This window comes from Tiliqua scincoides, chromosome 2 (assembly GCF_035046505.1).
Source record: "Tiliqua scincoides isolate rTilSci1 chromosome 2, rTilSci1.hap2, whole genome shotgun sequence".
Taxonomy (NCBI): domain Eukaryota; kingdom Metazoa; phylum Chordata; class Lepidosauria; order Squamata; family Scincidae; genus Tiliqua; species Tiliqua scincoides.
In genome coordinates this window covers 111,983,003-111,998,685 of record NC_089822.1, presented here as the reverse complement: position 1 = coordinate 111,998,685, position 15,683 = coordinate 111,983,003, and the positions used below count along the sequence as shown (strand labels likewise).

The following is a 15,683-nucleotide window of genomic DNA, read 5'->3' as shown; positions in this document are numbered from 1 at the left end:
CCCTGGTTCTGGTGTTATGTGAGAGTGTAAAGAGCACCTCTCTATCCACTTTGTCCATCCCCTGCATAATTTTGTATGTCTCAATCATGTCCCCCCTCAGGCGCCTCTTTTCTAGGCTGAAGAGGCCCAAACGCTGCAGCCTTTTCTCATAAGGAAGGTGCCCCAGCCCCGTAATCATCTTAGTTGCTCTCTTTTGCACCCTTTCCATTTCCACTTCGTCTTTTTTTTGAGATGCGGCGACCAGAACTGGACACAATACTCTAGGTGTGGCCTTACCATCGATTTGTACAACGGCATTATAATATTAGCTGTTTTGTTCTCAATACCTTTCCTAATGATCCCAAGCATAGAATTGGCCTTCTTTACTGCCGCCGCACACTGGGTCGACACTTTCATCGACCTGTCCACCACCACCCCAAGATCTCTCTCCTGTTCTGCCACAGACAACTCAGAACCCATCAGCCTATATGTGAAGTTTTGATTTTTTTGCCTCAATGTGCATGACCTTACACTTACTTACATTGAAGTGCATCTGCCGTTTTGTTGCCCATTCTGCCAGTCTGGAGAGATCCTCCTGGAGCTTCTCACAATCACTTCTGGTCTTCACCACTCGGAAAAGTTTGGTGTGGTCTGCAAACTTTGCCACCTCACTGCTCACCCAGGTCATTTATGAAGAGGTTGAAAAGCACTGGTCCCAGGACAGATCCTTGGGGCACACCGCTTTTCACTTCTCTCCATGCTCCCATGCTATTTAACCTGTTCCTGAACGATTTAGCCCCGGCCTTGAAGACAGTGGGTGGTCATTGCCCAATACTTGGGTCCTGTCTAGTGCCGCTATTACTGTATGTGGATGATGTTGCTTAAGAATTGGCTTAAAACATCTACTTAATAAATCTAGAGTATTTTACATCCAACAAGTTACAGATTAACTACTCTAAATCTAAAATCATGGTGTTTGCCAACAATTGGAAACCATTTAAATGGTCATTTATGGGCAACAAAGTGGAACAGGTAAAGTCATTCAGATATTTAGGCATTAACTTCCACTACAAGCATTTGTGGGTTTCTCATTGTAATGCATCAAAAATCTCATCCCTTGCAATTTCCATTTTTTTTTTTAAGCCAAGGTAACAGATACAGTATGTCCCGGCCGCTTTAGAGGTCTTCAAGGCAAAGGTGCTTTCGCAAGTTCTTTATGGCTGTCCAATCTGGCATAAGGCCTCGAATTGTTCAACTGAGAGCATATAGGCCTCCTTCCTGCAGAGGATCTTGGGTTTCCCCAGATGTGTTCCATACTTTGCTATGTGTCTTGAAGTGGGTTTTATCAGACTCAAAACATTGGCTTGGCTGAGATTAGTAAAATTTTGGCTTGCGATCCTCTTCAATGCTGCCCCGTATGGGCTAATGTACCAGCTTTTGGCTGATCCAGTACTGCCTGTGGAGGTTGCGGATATACTCACCAAGCTCAAATCGCTAGGACTAGACACAGCAAGCCTGGGTATGATTGGTTTAAATGAAGCCTACAGGACTATCAAGGAAAGATTGCTTGATATTGAGCGTTAAGAGCTATTCTGCGCAGCTAACACCATTTGCTCCCCTCTCCATCTGCACATCCCAGTCAGTTTTGAGAAGCCAGCTTCTTTCTTTTATCATCTGTAGTGCCCGCAGGCTCGCAGAGCATTCTAGCTTGCGAGATGTAATGCATTTCCATCAGCTCTGCTAGCGGGCAGGTTTAGTGACATTCTCTACTCAGAAAGATGATGTACCTGTGACAGGAACTGTGTGGAGACATTACATCGTTTTTTTATTGCCCACTGCATGACACCCACTGTAAGAACTATCTGGCTCCACTGCTGAACAAAATGCAGGGTTGGGAGGATTCATTTAAATTACAAACTCTTCTTTCTATAGAGGAAACTGACTCTCTTGACAAGGTTGCCAACTTTGTTTCTAGGATACTGGCAGGACGGAATTCTGGGTCTTCTGCTATATTATGGTGAATGGGGGGAGCGGGTATTGGATGATTATGATTGTTTTATTTTATTTTTTGTTTGTGTGTTCTGGATGTCTGTTTGTCATTGTGTATTTCCTTTATCTATGCCAATAAAGGTCTTATGTATGTATGTATGTATGTATGTAATATCCTTTTAACAATGATAGTAAATTGAACTTACTCCTGGGTCAGCGTGGGTTGGATTGCAGCATAAGATTATTAAAAATTTTCCTGTTGGATGATGTAACTTCTGGTCATGACATCACTCTGGTGGGTCCTGACAGATTCTCATTCTAAAATGTGGGTCCCGGTGCTAAATGTATGAGAACCACTGGGCTAATCCATTCTACAAGTCAGCAGGCAAGTATGGCAGTAATTAGGTTGTTTTGTCCATTAGTGAGTGTAGGTAGAGAATGGGCTAAACATGATTAAAGGTGCTCTGGGCATTGCTGTTGCAGTTGTCCTGAGAATCTAGCAGCAGTGCTGCTTCATGGGTACCCTCAAACAGTCCTACTTAGGGGGAGCTTGTACTCCCATCCAAAACAGACTTTCCTCTATGAACTGGTGGTGCTAGTTCCCCCTGTTTGTTTTTGTCTGTTCATAAGTTTATTCGCTCTTTTTGGAGAGGTGGCAATGTCATCTCCTTGGTGTCAGAATTCACTCCTGAATGGCCTTTCCGGAAGAGTCCAGTTCTCCTCCCCCCAAGAAGTTATCCATTGCAGACTTCCATCAATAGGAATAAATACCTGGGATTCAAGGCTGTCTAGGTTGGGTCAGCATTTCCTCTTGGCTCTGATTTGCTAGTTGGGCTCCGAGTGCAGTCAAATTTTGGTAGTTTCCTTTACCGACTTTTGGATTTATCTCTCTAGGTGTGTCCAGAAACAAACCAAGTTATCATCAATATTGGACTCTTGCTCCTAGCCTTTCCTTCCCCTGATGAAGAGGGACAACTCAGGTGAGTCCAGTCTTTTATACTGTCCTTGTGTTTTCCGTTCACCCTCTGACACTCCGAAGAAGTTTGTTACAGTAGAATTTTGACACACAAGGGGAGAAGCAAATGTACCGCATCAGAAGAAAGCACTAAACAATGAAATCTGAAAGCTGTATATTTTCTAGTTATAAGTGAAGTCCCCTGGTTGAATACTGCAAGAAACTTCCTACTGTGCTAAGGTTCAGCCACTGTGTTGCCTGAAACGAGCTAAGTGTAAGAAGGGGCAAAGTGACCTGACACCCCCTGAGACAAGGTGTCATATTCACACTATGTAATATGTGTTTCAAGCAAAGGAATACAAAAAAGTGTGCCACTCCAGAGGGGTTGTGTGATTTGAGGGACATTTTAGTATAGCCGCTCATATGTCAAGCTAGGAATGCTAAATACCCTATAGGCAAGGACAGAAATGTGTGGCTAGAGAAACTCCTTCCTGACACTTTGAGGCATCAGTTTGATCAGATAATATTTATTTGGAGATAGTTTTGACGGAACCTCATGAATTTAAGAGGTACCTTTTTAGTGTTCCCTACAGCTAGCTGCTGCTGATGGTGGTGGTGGTGGGGAGCATAGCCTGAGAACCAACTTTTGTAACTGGAGTTGTGGCTGACTTCGTTAACTCACTTGTGCATTTTTGTCTCATTTTGGTTATTGTTGAATGAAATTTTGCAAAAACTCAACCTGGAAAATTCAAATTTGACTTTTGCTTGAGGAATTCTGCCTCTTTGAAATCTGAGTATGTTAGATCTGTGGACAACTCCTGATTTTTAGTAAATCAAACACTGAAATCTCAAACTGACAAATTATTGTCAGTAGCAAATATTCATTACATGTCGTATTGACATGTAACTGAGATAAGAGGCATCTTTTAAAATGGTGCCCTTTTATATTTGGTAGAGGGAGAGCAATTGTCCATCCTGACCCTAGCATGGTATCTTTTCCAGTGGCTGTTGTTGATGTGTCTCCTGCATTTTTTGGGATTGTGAACCCCTTGAAGACAAAGAACTATTTATTTAGCTAAGTAAACTGCTTTGTGAACTAGTTTTAATTGAAAAGTATATATAAATATTCTTATTCAAAATATTAATGATAATGTCTAGTGTTGCATCCCAGTTATCAAGTACTTTTCAATATGTACTTTCAAGCACTGAAATAAAAGATGCTATGTACAGGTCTCAATTTGATGAATATTCATCTGATTCTCTGAACACTGCATTTCAAGGGGAAACTTTTTGTGAGCACATTTAATTTCAGTTTTGATTGTGAACTTCTAACTTACTCTGTTCCTATAGGCGAGCACTGGGTTTGAACCAATGCTATAAGGTTACTAAATGGCAGATGCTGAGATTTGTTTAGCCTGAGTCATTAGCAAGATGTGGCTGCGTCTCAGCCTGTAGTGAGGTGGGTGGTGACCCATAAGGCCTTATTGGTTGTGGCCCTTCAGCTCGGAAATGCCCTTTCCAGGAAGATTTGGCTACCCTAGTTGCACATCATTTGACCATAAGTTGATGTTTTACTTGTCTAGGCCTCCTAGTTTGTTCTGTCTGGCTCCTAGTTCTCTCTTGCTCTGTCTTCATATTTATGTATCTGGTTTTGTTTAAATTACCTTGGGAATTTACCTTGGAAATCCTTTGGTCTGCAATCAAAGTTATTTTCCCTACCTCATATACCTCTACTTGATGCACATGGTTTGTCCCCCAGTGGCTTACAGCTGTTTATATAAATTGTTGCACTATTTTGATTCCTACAGACCAAAGACATATCACACCAGCCTCAAAGTAGCATGGGATCTGAATACTGGCGTCTTTGTCACAGTCAGTGTGGGAGACCTCACAGAAGTCAAAGGGCAGACTAGGTAAGGCAAAGGTTATATGACCTGTTGGGCATCTTTTAGCTACTTTTGCTACTTGTTGGAAGGCCTTGGAGAGCTATGTGGAGAGTTTCCTCCAGTGTCTTCATCAGTGAAATTACAGTCGCAACACTTTCAGACAAGTTCCAAAACCAATTGGATGTAATCAAATAGTCATATAAAAACATACATCTTACATCTGTTTGCATTCTTTAATATGGTTCTGCAACTGGATTAGAACTGAAGTTTTTGGTGGAATTTGTCACCTCAAATATGAGGGGAAAATAGCATTTTCAGTATCTTACATGTAACAAGTCTTGGAATTCATTGTAGTAGGATTTTGAATTCAAATAGCTTTTAGTAAATTAGCAAACTTAAGTTTGTGTGACTTTTAGTGAAGCCAACATGGAAATGGTATTAAGTTGTTAGATCATGCACATTATTTTTGCTGGTGGAAGTCTCTCATCTCTGGCAAAGTAGAGATAATTTACCAAATAATGCTCATTATAATTACATGTTAGTAAAATTGAAGGAATACCAGATATGGGTTGTCTTGTATCAAATAAAGAGCACAAACTGCGATCTTATAGCAGGAGTTGGCAATTTCAGAAAACTCCAATTCAATCCAGTTTGTCAGAAATTCGAGGATATTACAAGATCTGCTGTCCAATGGTCTAGTGAAAATCTGGTGTGTACTTTTAAAGTAATGAGAGAAACATCTTGATTTGAAATTACTCAGTCAGCGAAGGGTGCCAGTTTGCACCCTTAACTCTTTGTTACCTAAAAGGAGGGCTGCTTACAAATTTCTCCTAGGGTAAAAGATGGTATGAACCGTGAAAGGGAAAAAGGCATGGCTTCTCCACCACTGTGTTTTCAGCCTTTGTGCTTTGCAAAGATGAAACAAGGCCCGCACCTGCAGCGTGTGTTTTCTGACCCCTTTCTCTCTCGATTTCTCAGTGGCAGTGTGTGGAGCTCCTACAGGAAGAGTTGTGTGGATATGGTAATGAAGTGGCTGGTGCCAGAGAACAGCAGTCGCTATGTTAACAGGATGACCAATGAGGCCCTTCATAAAGGTATCTCTGTCTTCACTCTGATTGGAAGTCATTGGGTAGCTTCTTGAAGGCATAGTGGGCTTGGCTGTCTGACCAGTCTTCTGATGTATACTTTCTGTGCCTATCAATCCCACAGGAGTTTACAAGAAGCAATTCCATGTGCAAGGGAAAAATAACAGTAATTTGAGGGAACACAAGACTTTTAGATGGTTGAGAATGGTAGAGTGGAAAAGCAAAGGACGAGAGCAAGTGCATAATGGGATGTGAGGGCTGAGGGTTAGAGAAGGGCCAGGCCACGTGGAGGACTTTGTAAGTAAGAACAAAGGAGCTTGTGCTGTATATCTGTTCTGTGCTCTGCTAAGCTTCTAGCACGATTCTGCTGTTAAATGGAGGTAGAATATGTCTTGCCTCTAGGCTGCAGGCCTTGTTCCAGCTCCTCTTCTTCCCCCGACTGCTGTCACCTCACTGAAATGGTCAGTGGTGGCATATCACCTCACTCCAGAAGGTGGTAATGGCAATTATGGCCATATTTGTTTTGTAGATCCAGGTAAAAGGGTTCCCTGAATACCACCCAAGCTTGTTTTATATTCTGGCTTGGGCCCATCCCCCCAAGTGTATTGTAGTGGGTTCTTAGGAAATCCTTCCCCTATAGATGCAAGGAATTCCTGATCTTTGTTGGGAGAGCATCCTCAAAGTGTAGTATGAAGCTCACTTCCTGTCTTCCTCTTCCTTTCCTCTGCAGGCTGCTCTTTGAAATTCCTTGCAGACAACGAACGTTACACATGGATTGTCTTATGAGGCCAGGTTTGGAGAGGAAGCCTATGTCAGTAGTTCATTTCCTGCCATAACGGTTGTGTCAGTCAGATTCAACTACCTCCTTGTTAAAAGTTGTTTTTAATTTTCCCTTCCAACTAAACACTTGTCCAGATGACCTTGAATACATCTCTTTTGGTCTGTGGGCAGAGCCACACTTTCTGATTAGTTTTCTCTGCATGTGGGGTGGAGAATGCAAGGCTGGGCCAGATGCTCTGAAAAACCTACCTCTCCCTGCAGGCTAGTCTTGTTGATTGGACTTCACAGGCTCAATCAGAGCTACAGAGCTCATCAGAAGATAGTGGTTTCTGGGACCCTTGCACAGCAATCATATTTGTGCTTGGCAAAGCTCCAGGGAGTCTGGCAGGTGAGAGTCTTCTACAGTGTTTGTTCTAGCTGAGATGCTAGCTGAGATGCTAGAACATTAATGTTTCTCGAGCTGTTTGCTTAGGAGATCAAAACTCCTTCCTTGGCAGAGTGTCATTAAGTGTGTTCAGCACTTCCCCACCCCTAATGGAGAGGTGATCTCTCTCCAAGCATAGATGCCATCTCTTCCTAATGGATGGGCCACAAATGTTGTGGGGTTTTCCTTTAGTTTGTCTCAAGCAGGCTTTCTGTTTCCTGCAATAAACCTTTAAATTTGAAATTGACAGACTTGCTGCTTTCTTTGCTCCTTGAGAGGAATGTGACTCAATCAGGATTTAAGGGCGGCAGCTGGGAGCTTACTGAATATGATGTAAGGGGAATGTTCACTGTGGTTTTCAAAATCACTGGCTGTGATTCAAAAAACTGCTTTTGTGAATGTAAGCTGCTTTTTGTAGTTTTCCTTGCTAACTAGTGGCAGTGTTAGAAATCATGAAGAGCAGTCTAGCACATGGGTGTCAAACATAAGGCCTGGGGGCCGGATGTGGCCTGTGGAATCTATTTATCCCTCAGGCTCTCAGCTGCTGAGTAGTGCTGTTACTGCTGAAAGGGCAGCCCACATGAAAATTGGGCTCTCCCATATCTTGAAATATGATCAAGATTTGCATATTTTCTCTTCTGTCATTTGCAGCTAATGAGTTCCTAAATGAGAAAAAGTGTTTATTTTTTGCTATGACCTGTTTAATGACATCACTTCCTGCCTAATGACATCACTTCTGGCGCTTGGCAGGCATCATGAATGCCACTTGGCCATCGATATGAAACGAGTTTGGTCTAGCAGCTGTCGCATGCCTCATCAGTGTGTAATGTCGTCTGTCAAAGAGGTGTATGTGAAGTTCCCAAGCAATATTTTTCAAGCACTAGACCAAGATCTCAGTAAGTTCAGCAAACTTACTGTAGTCCTGTACCTTCAGATGAGACTCTGCTATGAACCTCTACTTATCGGTGTTAAAATACAAAGAATATGCTGGCTTCTGGTTCGTGTAGTTAGTAGACTACAACCATGATAGATAAAGGCAGGAGCATTACTTTTTTCTCCCTGTTTCCTTTGAACTAGAGATTATAAACTGCATATTGGAGATGGCATGTCTTGCAAGTAGGTAACAGTGTTGTATCTTGATTTTCTTATGAATGTAGTAGAAAAGGAAAGGCTGTCCTTTCCTCTGTACTGTCTTGATAGCTCACAGTCCTTATGAGTAGGGACATGTTCATGTTAACTGTCAAGTAGCAGCATAGGTGCCCTCATGCCTCTGCATAAATAGCTGTTATGCAAGGAACTTCATTTCACAAGAGCGTGCTTGGAACTCTTCCTTCTGACAGGTTTGTACATGACAACAAACATATCTGAGAAACAACACAAGGGGAAAATGCAGTCTGGTTTTGGTGACTTCTGTGGTCACCCTCCTTCATAAATGATTTCAAACCCAGTCAAGCCACAGAGCTTATGCTGAGATTGTGAAGTAAAGGTTATCCAGTTCTTAGTTCACCACATGTGGCTCAAAGAAGAAGTTTTATTTTGGCAGAGTAAGCAAGCAGCATCCTAGGCAAAGAACACGGCTGAATTTATTTCTTAAGAAAGAACTACAAAAGGTAGAAAACAGCTTTTGCACTCTAGACTACACACATGTACATCATCTGACCACAGGCACTGCCCATCTCATGGACCCAGGACACCTACAAAGCTCTTCAAACTCCACTTGAAGTCTATTGTGCAGCTAAAGCTGCGGCTGCACAAAAAATTGACACAAAATATATATTTTATACAATATGTAGATTTTGCAATAAACATCTATATCACAGGTTTAAAACACTGGAAAAATTGAACAAATAAGGCCATGATGGTTGAAAAACCCAAAAATATCAAGTAGTTTATCTTCACCAATTTCACAATATTTAGGTGGTTTATAGAACAAGAATTAGTAATTACATATAAAAGCACAGATTTTTTTCTGTTTAAAACTAGAATATCTAATATTCAGTTACAAACCAGAAGTGATTACTTTTGCTAGTGTAGGAAGTAACCAAACCTGTTTGCTTGGTTACAATCACAGAGGGAACAAAGTGGACTCATTTCGTCTTTAAGAGGGTTGTTCTCAGTTCTCAGTTATTGCTGCAGTCTGGGGCAACCAAACTGAGCTGAACCTTCTGATAACTGTCCTTAGCTGCTCTGCAGCCAATCTCCTTGATGGACAGAGGATCTTGGTTCAGAGGGGAAAGGGATTTGTCATTGTGTAAGGCAGCAACTGAATAAAAAGGTACGTTCATTCATATTGAGTCCTGTGTGATTGGTAGATCCAGCATTCTGCATTTTCATAGAGGGCATGGCTAGCTCATAGAAGCAAGGCTTTTTGCAAACTAGTTCCATTATCCAAGTTGGGACTCTCCCACAGCTAACCAGCTGCCATTCTGTGTACATTTCAAGGAGAATGGACTGAGGAACACTGGAGCAGATATATTTCTTGAACATTGACAACTGTCCCTTATCATTGGTTTATCCCTACTAGAGTACAACATTTACCATTTCCCTATTTGATGGGCATACCTTGTTTTCTGAAGTTTATGGAATTGATCATTTGATCTATAACCAGAAATAGCATACTATAGAAACAGTTGGGGTTTTGCTGTGAAAGTGAAAACTGAAAGAGGCAGGTATGGTAATTTAAGGTGCTTATCTGAGGCAATGAACTGCTCTTTGGGGGGTGGGGTGAAAATTGGCTGTGAGACCTCCAGCAAGGAGAGAATATCACTTTTTCACCTGCATCTTGAAAATGCTACCTCCCTGGTATAGTTCAAAGCTAACAGGTGCTTTATGTGCAAAAATCTCCCTCTAAGGCAACATTTTGCTACAGAAGGAAAGCAAAAGGTTTGGCACCTGTGTTCTTCCTCCGTTGTTGGTGATGTCAAGGAGAAATTTTGCTGGCTCACAGGCTGGGGCAACAGTTTTAAGGAAGGAGCATTTCTGTAGAGCAGGCCAACTCAGATTGCACTTTAATAGGGACTAAAAAGTGGGAAAATTCTTAACACTCACACGAACATATACACACACGTACACACTTTGCTCTGCTGCAGAAACAACCTGGGCAGGAATAGTTCATCACATGTAAACAGATCCTGGTGCCATCCAAGCCATGTGTAACCTAGCCTGTATTTAAATGAGTTATGATAGAGTTGTGTTAAACTGAATATAGTAGCCTGGAGTATCTGGGAACTGGTTAGAGTGGTTTCCAGTTTTTTGGCAGGATTGGCGATAAGGTGATGTAGTGGTAACAATGTGTAGGCATCCCACATTGTTAGCAGAAACTGTAAAGTCCTGAACAGAGTGATCTCTCTGGTGCATGCTGTCTCGGCACACAAAACAATGCAGTCTCTCTTTTCAACTTGAATGAGTCAAACAAGCTCAATCTAACTAAACTGCCATTTAAATGGCTGTAAGTGTAAACTTGGACAAAAAAAGTTCATAGAATCAAGGGGATGCAGAGTTAAGAGGGTCTAGACTGTTCCCCTCAGTGTTTATCCATAACATGTAAAACCCACAGGCATTTCTATATAATTACCAGTCCCTGCAGACTGGTAATTCTGAAGGGATCAGATTGCTTTCTTGTAGCACTGTGACTTGGCGCTAGTACTTAAGTGAGCCCACTTTCAAAGCCAGAAATGAACACAGTTTTTCCAGAGGCATTGTTTTGAGCATAGTTAAGTGAATGTGCAAATGCCACTTCTCTCCCTCTGATCTCACAAACTTGTACCAGACACCTGTATCTGCCTGAAAATTGGGGCACAGAGCCTGATGAGCAGCAGAAGCTGCTTCCCAGCCCCAGTTTGTGAGGAGACTGGAGGGAGAGATAAGAGGCTGCAGCATGGAACAGAAAGCACCACACCCTGACTTTGTTCAGACACAGCAGTCCCGCATGTTGGTGATCACTGCTGTATAAAGAACAAAATTTCCATGTTTTCAAGTGTGCTTTGGTGATGAAGGCAAACTTTGCTCCTCTGTCACACTGGTTAGTGACTTCTGCGAGCCAAAGCCTGTCTTCTGTGGTGTAATAGGCCATGTTACCTGTCTGAAGACTGATTAACCTTTCTCCCCAACACTGTATTGATTGACAAGTGCATGTCAGTGGGATGGATGAACTTAAATCTTGCCCGTTGAAGATTGGAGTCCCTGTGATGGCTACCTGGCTACTACTATTGATGATACTGGCTTCCGGGGCAACCAGAATATTAACCTGAAGGTGTTTGGCGGTAAGCTACCTGTTGACAGAAGGTAGTACAGTTATTTTGCACCCTAGCAGAGGAGCTGAGCACTGAAGACTTTTCTAAGCAAAAGAGGGTGAAAGGTGCTCTGGTTTGGCTGGAATTTGACATCACTTATGTTTCAACACCACCTTCTTCCTGGCAGAGATCAAAGAAATCACTTGAACTGGCTTTGTGCAGGTACAACTGCCTGATTTGGCTTAGGGCTTAAGGACAGGGATAAAGTCAAAAGGCTCAATTGTACAACCAACCATCTGACCTGTTATCAGTAGGTGGTGCACCAATTGGTCCAAAATGGAATATACAAAAGCTAATTAACAGGAGGACAAAAGCATGTGAGACTGCAGCTTCTGCCTCCTGCTGGACCAATGAGAATGGTAGAATCCAAAGGCTTTGAAATGGAGGCTCCACTGCACCTTGTGGAGGAGGAATCTGTGAGAAAGGACATGCTTGCTGTGAGGCTGAATCCATTTAAAAAATACATGCACACACCTACCAGCCTAGGTTGAAAGCAAATTGTCCAGGCAGAATATTAAAACCTTGACTAATTTCCTTCTAAGCAGCTGGGATATCAATGAACTCTATTAAAGCTGAATGCCTACACTGTGCTTTATGTGTTAATGCAGACCCCTGCCCACTGCCTTATCAACTGTTTGCATCCACCTTCCACTTTGGGTTCAGGTCCTGCTGGCTTACAAAGGCAGGTGGAGTAGATGGCACATTCCCATACATGCACAGAGTCATTACATGATGCCTTCTCCAAATTACTGCCACTCTCACATTAACTCCAGCAGCACACACCAAGAAAGCCCCTTGCTGGGCTCAACTACTACCCTGAGCAGTGATCTAGATAATTCGAGACCCTGCTGAATGAAGTTGTAGAACAAGCACAATACAGCACCTGACACACTTCCTGCTGATGAGGCATCTTAAACCCAAGCTTCTCAAAACACAAACCCTGTCCCAAACAACCTCCAGAACAACAAAACTATTAAGGGTAGTACAAAGTTCCCCATAATACAATGACATTCAGTCTAATCAAACTAGGTGGCTGGAGTACCACTCACCAAGCAGCTATCTTGGTGGCTTATCTGAGCACTCAAGGAAGGTAGCCCAGGCTTGCCAGTTACTATGCATATCTTCTTGCCACAAGGCAGAAAACCTCAGCCCCATGTGAGCCCAGCCCAACCTGGGATTTAAAAGCATAGCCTTCTGGCTGGCTAAGTATTGACCCAGAGGACTTTGCAAGCATACTTCACCCTGACAATGAAAAGCAGCCATGGATGGAGGCATAGGGCACAAGGTCTAAGCCAGTTTCTAACTACTCTTGGAAATCAGAGATGCAGCTGGGAAGAGACAGAATCATCCCAAGTGGGCAAACTGAGACCAGGTTCAGTGCCCTGTTGGTGCTACCAGGGGCTGGGCAGGTCTTTGGGGTGAATGCTTCTGAAGAGAGACAAGCCTGGGCTGCCCTGGCCTACAGGTGAGGCAGGGAGAGGTGTGAAATGAAAGCGCATTGCATACCACTTGGAGACAGGGAATAGCTCATGTTTATCTCAGGGCAGCGCAGCACATTATGAGATGCACCCCAGCCACCTGTTGGCCACTTAGCAGTCAGTTCCTCCCTTGTTGATTCTAACTGGAGGGCAGCGCTTGCACAAAGATGCCCCGCGAGTCTGTCCGTGCCAGCTTTGAAGGTGGCTCCATGGTGTCGGCTGTTAAGCTGCTGGACTCATTAGAGCTGAGGGAGAGTTCCTGGGGCATCTCCTCATCACTCTCTTCTTCCTCTTCCTCCTCTTCATCTGATGTTAAAAGAGAGGCAGTTATCGCACAGAGTCTTATAAGCATTCAAGAATACTGAGATGCTTCAATTGGCTTTATTCTTCATGGTCTGTCCATTTCAAAAGCCTCAAGGCTGAGTATCCCTTGAATCCAGCAGCCCTTAAACACCGAGGAGTGAAATGAATTTTGAATTATTGGTAATTCTCAGTGGTAATCTGAGAGGAGTGGAATTGGAAATATTCATGGAGAATAGGTCTAGCAATGACTATTAGCCATGATAGCTAAATGAAATCTTTATGTATAGAGGCAGTATATTATGACTATCAGGTACCAAGGACAAACAGAAGGGTCAACACTTTTGTGCCCTGCCTTGTGAATTTTCTAGGGTATCTGGCAGGCCTCTACTGGTGACTCACTATTGGATTTGATGGAACTGAGAAAGTCTTCTTCTCCCTCAAGTCATATGCATGGCCAGAGGACTTGGGAGAGGGGCTTTCATACAGTGTTGCTTTGGAGCAGGCAGAAGCGACACACTTCTGGTTCTCAGGAAAAGGGAGGTGATGGTCTCATGTAATGATAAACGGGCCCCTGCTCTTGGTGAGTTGGCAAGTAGAAGACTTGTTTATGTTCTTATTTTTATTTTTCATATTTTTCTACTTCCCTTCCTCCAAGGATCTCAAAGCAGAGGTGGCCCTGGAGTTTCCCACACCGAGGGCAACATCTGCCTTTGCTGCCCCCCCGCCCCTGACCTGAAAATAATTGCAGTGATGTTATCACCGCAATTACTTCTCCACGGCTGCCTCCTACCTTTTGAAAAAGGGGGCAGGGAGGAGGCAGCCTGGGCCCCAACAGAGCTCTGAAAGACACCCCTTCCCTTTCCTTAAAGGGGAAGAGAGGGGGCGGCCTTCAGACACAACTGGGATTCGCGCCAAAAGTGGCTGCTGGAGCGCAGCCACTCTTGGTGCGTTTCCCGCTGATCTGAGCACTGCCCTCCTCCCCTTGAAGGGGATGGGAAGGGGGCAGCCAGCCCTAAGAGCAGCACCGCCCCCAGTGTGCTGTCGCCAGGCTGTCCCACCTCCTCTATAGGAGGAGAGCAAATGGGAACCCTAGAAAGGCAGCACGCTGGGAGATGTGAGCGATTCCCAGCGGACTGAATCTCTAGGCTGCCCTCTCTTCTCCTGATATACATACCACTCCCTTGGCCTCCCTGTTTTACAAATGCTCTGGCTCTTCAATATACGGCCTATGTGGGTAGCATGCTTTGCAGCTGAAAGAAGCATGATAAATCCTGGCCCAGCCCTGAATGACTAGCCTCAGGTAAACCTCTCTCTCCATTTCTTTCACTGTAGTCAAATAGGAACAATAATATCACCTCATAGGTATAAAGATCAACAAAAGTTGTTACTATTTACTGTTGACAAAGTCCTAAGTAAGTGGTAGCTGGATAGTACCTTTATCTGGATCCAGGGGGTTCAAGGAGCTCGCCAGGTTTGCAAACTTAAAAAAGAAGCAAGAAGCAAATGTAAATAAAGTTCTTCCTTATTTACAGACTGCTCTGCCTATATTTTGAGGGACCTGATCAGACACCACAAATTGAGACCTTTTTTTAATTCTGGTTGGGCAGTGCTATTTTTCCCTATACAGAGACCCAGAAGTGAGGTATGGAGCAGAGTGAGGAATGGATAAAGGCCCCTCCTCCTCAGAATGTGGCAATGTGTATTCTTTATGCCTTAAGTATTCCAATGGCAGGGATGTTACTCCCTCTTTGAACTTTGTTGATTTCTCCTCCCACAAACTATGGCAGAGTTTCACCAGTGAATGGAACTGGGTGGCAAAGGCTTGTCCAGGACAGGCTAAAAACTAGACACAGCAACTCATTTATGACTACACTCGGGGCTTACATCTGGAACCCCCAGCCCAGAATGAGCTAAATTACAACATACAGGATTCAACATAGAGACAGAGATACAGTGCTAGAAGAATGTAGCTCAGTAGCAGAGCACATGCTGAAGTCCCAGATTAAGGACCCAATCCAATCTTCCAGCACTGATGCAGCCGTGCCAATGGGGCATGCACTGCGTGTTGCGGTGCAGCATCAGTCATGGAAGCCTCCTCTAGGTAAGGGAATGTTTACCTTGAGGAGATAAACATTACCTCGGGGCTGCATTCTGGCTGCATCAGTGCTGGAAAGCTGCATAGGACTGGGCCGTCAATTCCCTGCATCTTAAAAGGGTTTTTGACTGGAATGGAAAACATCTCTACCTGAGATTCTGAAGAGCCACTACTAAGGTTGAGAATATTGGGCTAGCCGCTAGGCTGATCAATAAGCGGACGTAGTAGGGTATCAACTTATTAGTCGGGGACATAGGATATGTTCCCGGACTACCTGGTAAAGAAGTACCTTTGAAAGTGGTAGCTTTCTTGTATTTAGCAAATATACACAAGCGTGCATGTATATGGTGCACCCTTTCACCCCAGCATAGTGCCTTTTCCAGTGGCTGTTTGCTGGTGTGTCTTTTACTTGTAAAG

At 43.5% G+C, this 15,683-nt stretch overlaps 2 protein-coding genes across 5 annotated transcripts in view; one reads left to right on the top strand and one right to left on the bottom strand.

Moving 5' to 3' along the window:
- DCAF15 (DDB1 and CUL4 associated factor 15) overlaps window positions 1–7,341 on the top strand; it is a 28,448-nt gene extending 21,107 nt beyond the window's left edge. For 2 of the 3 annotated variants that reach the window (XM_066614903.1, XM_066614902.1), the window contains exons 10-13: window positions 2,863–2,948; window positions 4,732–4,836; window positions 5,788–5,903; window positions 6,625–7,341. In XM_066614903.1, the coding sequence (XP_066471000.1) occupies window positions 2,863–2,948; window positions 4,732–4,836; window positions 5,788–5,903; window positions 6,625–6,680 (363 nt within the window). In that variant the 3' untranslated portion in view covers window positions 6,681–7,341. The other variant, XM_066614904.1, reaches the window with a different exon arrangement.
- Window positions 7,342–8,617: 1,276 nt separating this feature from the next.
- Window positions 8,618–15,683, bottom strand: part of RFX1 (regulatory factor X1) — a 57,170-nt gene continuing 50,104 nt past the window's right edge. For both annotated transcript variants that reach the window (XM_066614912.1, XM_066614911.1), the window contains 2 exons: window positions 14,606–14,651; window positions 8,618–13,174 (listed from right to left, as the gene is read on the bottom strand). In XM_066614912.1, the coding sequence (XP_066471009.1) occupies window positions 13,008–13,174; window positions 14,606–14,651 (213 nt within the window). In that variant the 3' untranslated portion in view covers window positions 8,618–13,007. The remainder of the gene's footprint in view (window positions 13,175–14,605; window positions 14,652–15,683) is intronic.